This window comes from Camellia sinensis, chromosome 8 (assembly GCF_055761805.1).
Source record: "Camellia sinensis isolate YWXY chromosome 8, ASM5576180v1, whole genome shotgun sequence".
Classification (NCBI taxonomy): domain Eukaryota; kingdom Viridiplantae; phylum Streptophyta; class Magnoliopsida; order Ericales; family Theaceae; genus Camellia; species Camellia sinensis.
In genome coordinates this window covers 23,030,013-23,038,269 of record NC_138968.1, presented here as the reverse complement: position 1 = coordinate 23,038,269, position 8,257 = coordinate 23,030,013, and the positions used below count along the sequence as shown (strand labels likewise).

General features: G+C 31.5%; 1 protein-coding gene across 1 annotated transcript; it reads right to left on the bottom strand.

Moving 5' to 3' along the window:
- Window positions 1–269: 269 nt before the first annotated feature.
- On the bottom strand, window positions 270–2,233 carry LOC114303034 (uncharacterized). The gene is made up of 3 exons (XM_028248178.2): window positions 2,080–2,233; window positions 1,036–1,365; window positions 270–701 (listed from the first exon to the last, which is right to left on the bottom strand). The coding sequence occupies exons 1-3, from the start codon at window positions 2,153–2,155 to the stop codon at window positions 544–546; spliced, it is 564 nt and encodes a 187-aa protein (XP_028103979.2). The 5' UTR covers window positions 2,156–2,233; the 3' UTR covers window positions 270–543.
- Between the last annotated feature and the right edge of the window lie 6,024 nt (window positions 2,234–8,257).

Sequence of the window (8,257 nt, the reverse complement as noted above, 5' to 3'; positions counted from 1 at the left end):
GATGTAATTTGGGTGGGATCAATCCAAACAACTTGAGTCCAATCCAAAAAGTTTTAGGGTTTGGCCAACATATTTTTAAGTTCAATGTAGGTATAGGAAGAAATGTAAAATTTCAAATTAAATTCGGATTAGGCTTAGATAATGACATCAAGCAACTCAAAATCCGAATTATATATATTAATTGTGTATATAAATTATTAGTTGTTAAATAAAATTAAAATTATCTGAACCGTCACATCATATTCAATATATATCATATACACAAAAAATACAATAAAAAATTATATCATTTCATTTTCTCACTCAAAAATGACAAAAACTGCCATAAAGGCGAATCAATCTTACAAACCAATTGCAATTAGCACATGACTTGTTGGCACAAAGCAAAGCAACGCAACGCAACGCAAAATGAACATGCCATCAAGTCCGGCTACTTAACTAAAAGTTTTGGATGAACTTCCTTATTGTATACTTATAATCCAACCTTAAAAGCTAAGTATAACATCTTCTATATATATAGTAAAAAAACAGTGCTCAAGAAAATCAATAAGGAGCCATTGTTGGGGGAGCTGTCATAAACTTCACAGGGTGGTCACCTTCTGATTCAGGTCCAGGAGCCACGTGTCCAGAACTTTTGATCTCAGCCATTCCTCTGCGTGCATTTGCCCCTTGTACTTCACAAAATTTGGGAAGAAATACACCTACCAAAAAAAAAAAAAAAAAAAATACATTCAATTAGTATTAATAATAACAATCTCTAATTAGCTCTAAGATTTTTTCGAAACTCTCAATTAAACATTAAAATGAGGTTTTATTTTATTGAAACTTGAGAAAATTAGAGCCTTTAATAATTTTATGTTGTTTCTTAATTTAAAATTTTCTTGGTAAGCCTTTAAAAAATTTTTAAAAAAATCTTAAAAAATATTTTTGTTGCCAAATGTACTAATTTTTCGATATCATATTAAAATAAAATTTTATTTTATTTTGATGACAAGACCTGTCGAATATGGTTGTGCATATGGGTTAGAAATGTACCTTCACCAGCAGCAAGATTAAAATAGAGGTCCACAATGTTGGGGCAGCTATCGTAGCATTGAGTTGAGCAAAGCTTGTGTGTGAATTGAGACTCCAAAAGAGAGTCCGATGAGATTCCAAGCACCATCCGATCAAGCCCGCATGCTTCGATGCATTGGTCGTTCTCGATCCAGTCTTTCAATTTATCAGCCTCTATCTCTGATGTACGACACGTGTACGTTTCTTCTCCGCTTCTTTTCACAGTTTTTTCGAGCACACAGCGCTTACTGGATGATGATACGGCAAATGCACACGAGTCCTTGTTGAGATTCTCACATTCGATTCCTCCACCTACGATGGAAAATAAGTTAATTAAGAGAAGATTTTAAAATGGATAATAATAGACGTAAAATTTTAAAATAATCATTACTGGGGAAAGGCCTTGTTGTCTATGTCATGGGTCAGTTTGGTCATATAACAAAAAATAGAAATATACAAACATAATTAGTATAGAGAATAGTGCTGTTGTTTTGGGACTTATTATTTCGAAACAGAATATCTATCAAAGTAATATGTAATTACAAAAATATCACAATTACATTAGTTTGGTAAAAAGATGTGCATAAACATTTACAATGATAGTATTTTGCAATATCAAATGAATGATGTTATACATATATACACATTTTGCATCATATTTTTTCTTTTATCATTGGATACAAAATTATTTGGTCCACATTAATAATTTAAATACGCATGGAACTTGTTATTTTTGTGTTTAATGATAAAAAAATAATAATAAACGCGTTGATGTAACCACATTTTTTCATAATGAATATCAAACCAAAAAACATAAAACTTAGTAAGATAAAATTAGGCCACAACAAAAAAAAAAAAGAGCACGATGCAGGAATTGAGGGTATCAATATATCATAGTCCTAAAATTTTCATTTCTGATTTTTAATGCACTCTTAGTTATATGATCATATTTCGATACTCCTATCACATCATGCAGTTAAAAGTACAATAGGTATTGTTCGTTAAAAAAGAAAAACTTTCACTCACCTATAGAGCCTTGCACACAGAAGGCAAGTGCAAGAGCTAGGATTGCAAGGGCCTTGGAGCTACTATAAGAAGCCATTGGACACAGATGCAAAAAGGAAATGAAGGCTAGTGAGGGAAGCTAAATAACTCTATGAAAATTCATGGTTTGGGAGGGCTCTATTTATAGTTAGTTTTCAAGCCATGGACATTAGTAGTGTATAATAGAGACTTTTGAAAATGCCATGGAAATTGGACTGTGTGAAAACAACACAACCCCACCTTTTTAGACATTAGCGAATTTGGAGCAGTGCTGAGTGAGTGGGGGACCCTACAAGGAAAGGAGAGGAGAGAGGGGAAGTGACTGACCAATTGCCATTGCCAGTCAAAGACTCCGCCAGTAATGGCGGATGGCTATACAAGAGGACCACGTGTTGTGTAAAAACAATTATGAAAGAGTAATGTAAGAAATTTCAAAAAAATTATTAAAATTTCTATCAAATGTATGTGAGATCTACGCAATATGAGTTCTATGGAGATCTTCTATCTATGTGAGACATTTGATAGAAATTTTGATAAAATATTTAAGATGTTTAGAATTTTTTATTCTTAAATTTGGTTGAACCCAGAAAAATAAATCAAAGACAAAAAATGTAAGTTCTCACATGAAGATATGAAGGTGGGCCTAGCATTGCTGAAAACAAAATAACTGACATTTGTGCAATTATATGGTGGCAGCTCCTCTTTTGGCTTCTTGCATGGTGCAATGCAAATCAGAATTGAGCCATGTTGTTTGTCATTCACAAGTAGAGGTGGTAAATGAGTAGATTTGGACGGCAAAAATTAATTAAAATAATTTAGATTGCTCATGTGACTATTTGGCATAGGTTTTTTGGGTTAAAATAGTCACAAAAATACAAAATAAGTTAAAAAGTCAATTAGACAAAATGTCACATTCAAACTATAATTATTTTATTTTTTCTCTCACAAAAGTCAAAAAAAACTAAGAAGCCTATCCTAAACAAGACTTTTTAACCTCAAGTTAAAATAATCAAAAAGTCAACCCACATTCCAAATGAAGACATAATAAATGACTTTAAGGCCTCGTTTGTCAATTATATATTTTAGCTAAAAAATTAAAAAAATTATTATAAATTGTCACAGTCTCTCTATTTTTCTTCACACTTTTTATAAAAAATTAAAAAATTATTAAAATAATATATTTCTAAACGAGACCCAAGTATGTTGGGTTGACTTGGAATACAGAGACGGCAAATAGACTAACTCATTTACTTTATTATTATTTGAAAAAGCCAGCTAGATGTGTTGGTTAGCCTCACTAAGCCCACACAATACTCACTTAATGATTCAAACCATTCACATTAAAAAATTTGTTTAGAAAATCATTTTTGTAAAAAAAAATTAAATTGAAATAATTGAAAATGAAACATATCATATCATGTCATACCATATTACTGATTCAATCTCATTCAATAGATTTGATATTTTTCCATATGCGGACCAATTCCTTCTCATTTCTAAGCCAATTGACCAATGGTGCTCACAATATTTGAAAATTAGACCAAAGTTAGAGGAATTAATTAATAGATTACCATTAAACTTTTAAACTTATTTTTTTTCAACAATAATGCTAATAACATAGAAATCAAATACAGAAAATACACATAAAATGTGAAAATAGATATGATTTTTGAGAAGTGGACTCCATCAATCAATATTATAAAATCTTGTCTATTCACGTATTTTTTATTATCTCATTATGTGTTAAAGGTATATGTATCTATCATTATTATTATTTAAATAATAATGTTATATGTATCAATTAGTGTACTAACTAGTGTACCAATTAATGACGTGGTATAATTTAAGAAATTTTTGGTATTTGTAATGTAATTAATGAATGAGATCAATAATAATATCATAATTAGTGCTGATATACTAATTAATATATTAATTGGTATATCTAGTACGACCATTATTTAAATCATTGGTTTCAAATCAAAACCAATTAGGCCATGTTTGTTTGGGCGGATTGGATTAGTATTCCCATGACTAATAGTCTTAGGACTACGAATCCGTTGGATTATGTATCCTATCTTAACTAATAGTCAAGTTTAAAATAATTAGTCCGTCCTTCAATTGTTTAACCAAACATTGGATTAATAATTTTATTGGACTATTAGTCCAATCCCAAGCTCATGTCCATCCAAACAAACATAGCCTTAGTGTAAAGAAGTTCGGGAAGCGAAACAGAAAATAGAGTACAGACACATTTAACTAATTGATTGGCCTCTGTCTGAATAAATGGCATTGTTAGAAAACTCAAACAATAAGTTCCAATTGGGTTAATGATTCAAGTCTCAACACAAGAATTTTATAGTGTCATTCCAAGTATGCTCCCGCAAATGACGGGACTCTTAGACTAAGTCCTTCTCATGGAATTTTTAAAACTCACTACTAATTAAAGACGGAATTAATAGAAGATTATAAAGGTCATGGTCGTCTGCTTCTATGAAAGATATTAATAAAATTAATTATATTTTTCATCTCCATAGTTTGATCTAATTTCATTTTAGTTTTTATAGTTTTAAAATTGAATAATTTGATCCTTATATTTTAAAGGGCAAAATCTATTTTATCTCTGTGTGGTATGGCTTGATAGCTCTTTACTCACTTGTCTGTTAAAAATAACCATGCCCCCTATGTGGTTCGGAACTAAAATGAAAGCGTTAACACCGGTAACTATAGATGTGAAGTGACTATAACACCCTCAAATGCTAAATTTTTGTTATTTTATTTCTCTCTCATCTCTTATACATATGATTTATAATGTCTAGTATTAATTCAATTAAATCACAATTAATTCAAAATTCTTAATTATTTATTATTATTCTTAAAATTTTATTCTAATTTTAATTTAATTAAATTTTAGATCACAATTAATCCTAGATTCTTAATTATTTATTATAATTTCTAATATGTTAATTTAATTTTAATTTAATTACATTTTAGATCAATTCTTAGTTATTGTTTATTTTATATTTTATTTAATTATATTTTAAATCAATTCTTAATTATATTTTATATTTTATATCAATTCTTAATTTTATTTTATTTTATTATAATTAACATATTAATCTAATTTTATAGGTTTGGAGAAAATGGAGGTAAAATTGACATTTTATTGTAGTAATTTTATTATAATTTTTCAAAAAAAAAAAACCCCCACTCTAAACAATAGTGTGTGTAATATACCTTTCGTTAGTTTGAATGAAAAAAATTAACGGTAGCACTTTAGTCCAAAATTAAACGGGAGTTTTCTAGCTATATTTGAACGATAAGGAGATAAACTACTCTAACCCCAAATCACAAGAGGGTAAAATGAATTTAACCCTATTTTAAAAGTAGTTTCAATTTGACCCTTCCATCTAAACTTGAAGTTAAAATTGATAATTTTGGGATAATTGTGAGACTGAAAACAAGCTAGGTAAAGCCGAGTAATAGATTGTTTAAGCTTTGTTTGATAGTTTTGTTGTTTTTTCAGATTTAAGCTTTGTTTGACTATTTAACAAGCTTAAAATTATGTTCAAGTTTGGCTTGATTACATAATGAGTCAATTTTGAATAAGCTTTTAACGAGCTGAACATAAATTGAGCTTGAATAACTTAGTTTTTTATAATGCATATAAACTTATCGAGTTAAGTAATAAATTGTTCAAGCTTGAATTGAAAACTTAACAAAATTAAAATTGTATTCAAATTTAATTTATTTACATAACGAGTAGACCTCGAACGAACTTTTAACAAGTCGAATATGAGCCATGCTTAAGTAGTTTGGTTCATTCAACACCTCTAGACACTTGTCAATTCTCTAAGTTGTACATGTAAATAGGGATGGCAATTTCAACCCGGCCCGACGGGGACCCGACCCCCCGTCCCCGATAAGAGTGGTTTTTCCCCGAAAAATACCCCCGACGGGCCGGGGATGGTATTCAAAAATAAATCCCGGGTGACATTCGGGCCGGGGACGGTGATACATATTTCATCCCCGGCCCCGGCCCGGCCCCGGCCCCGCTCCCCGCCCCGGTCATCCCCCGATTTATATTATATATATATATATATATATATGTGTGTTTGGTTTGGTTAAAGGCTGCCACTTTGAATATTATATATATTATATATATATATATGTTTATATGTTTATTTATTACACTGTCTTACACTCTCTCTCTCGCCCGTCTCTTCTCTCACTCCTTCTGTCTCACCCTCAGCTCACTCTCTGATCTATCTCTCTCTCTCTCTTCTCTCCGCACCCAGTCGGCTGCCCTCCCTCTCGTCGCCTTCTCCACTGCCGCCTCCTCCTCCTCCATGCTACCGCCGCCTCCTCCTCCTCCTCTTCCGATCGTCATCCTCTGTCATCGCACTCGCAGTCGGCTGCTCCGCGACGCGGATCGTCCTCCTTCGTCCATGGCTTACCCACCATCGCCGATCCTCCTTTCTTCGTCCACTATCCGCGACGCCGATCTCAGATCTGTTTGTATTTATTCATGTATGTCTGTATCTATCCATTTTTTTTTTTTTTTTATATGAACCGTTGATGATTGGGATGTTGTTGATTGGGGATGATGATGATGTTGTTGTTGTTGTTGTTGTTGATTGTGTTGTTATTGATTGTGTTGCTGTTGAAACAAGTTTGGGGGCGGGGAATTTTCGGGGTCGGGGAAACCCGGTCCCCGTTGGAGGGCGGGGATGGGGATGGTGGTAGGGTCCCCGTCGGGGATCGGGGCCGGGGCCGGGGAGATTTTTACAATCGGGGATCGGGGACGGGAAGTGTGATCCCCGGCCCCGCCCCGCCCCGCCCCGTTGCCATTCCTACATGTAAATAAAATTAACAAGGTAAATTACATTGACACCCTTGAGGTTTTTGTTTAATATAGATCTCTCCCCCACGTTTAAAAAATTGCACTTACTCCCCTATCATATTAAAATGATATATTTACCCCTTAACATTTATACATATAAAATAATAATGATATTTTGCTCATGTCAAGGGAAATACAATCATCTTCTTTGGTTTATCTCACACAAAAAATATGTTCAAGTAGAATTTAATGATAAAAGTTGTAGAATATAATGATGATGATAGGAAGAAAAAAGGGTAGGAAAAAGGACAAAATGGTTATTTAAAAAATTTGAGGACATGACATCAGCAATCCAGATGGCAATTTGTAATGAGATTACAAACCTCATGGAGGAGAATGTAATTTTCCAAACGTGAGGGGAGAATCTGTATTAAATAGAAATCTCAGAAAGTGTGAGTGTAATTTACCCAAAATTTAAATAAAATGATCAAATTGAAACTAGACTTCAAATATAAAGACCAAATTGTTCAAATTGAAGCAATAGGAATTAAAGTAAAATTTGAGTCAAATAATAAAAGGTGAAAATGTAATTAAACCAAATATATATACATATATATCATTTTTCTCCTACATTACAAACTTTTTTGCACCAAAAAAGTTATTTCATCCAATCAAAAATTGCTTCTATGATTTTTTTTTTCCTTGTTGTGTATATATATATATATATAATTTACATATCATATTACATATATATGTGCTTATGTATATTAATATAAAACAAATTATTTAAATTTTGACTCTCTTTGTAATGAAATCATGATTCCGCCTCAGCTACTATTGAAATTTCTCTTACATTACACATAAATAAGTCAAAACTTTAAATATGTTTTAATGTTATTTGGTTTGATTTTCTGAAACTATTTTCAATTTTATTTTATTTTTTTGAAAAAATAGAAATTAATTTGATCAAAATAAATAGCAAAAAGACATTTTTAAAATTTTTAAAAATTATTTTTACCCTCTCAAAAGATTAAATTATATAAAAATAATTAATATTTTTTTCACCAAATTAATTTTTAATTTGTAATTTTTTAAAATAAATTTTGAAAACCAAACCAATCATAATTTAATTTTAATTTTTTGAGTCAAATTTGAAGGAAGCTTAGCTTGACTTCATAAGCCTCTGAATTGGTCATAGCCAAGCCATAGGCCCTTCAGTTTCAAAGCAAACCTTGAATGTCATGAAAATGAAGGCATTGGGCTTTTACCATCAAACCTGCCCAAGACTCCTGGTCTATTGGCCTGCCCATCTCGCCGCAT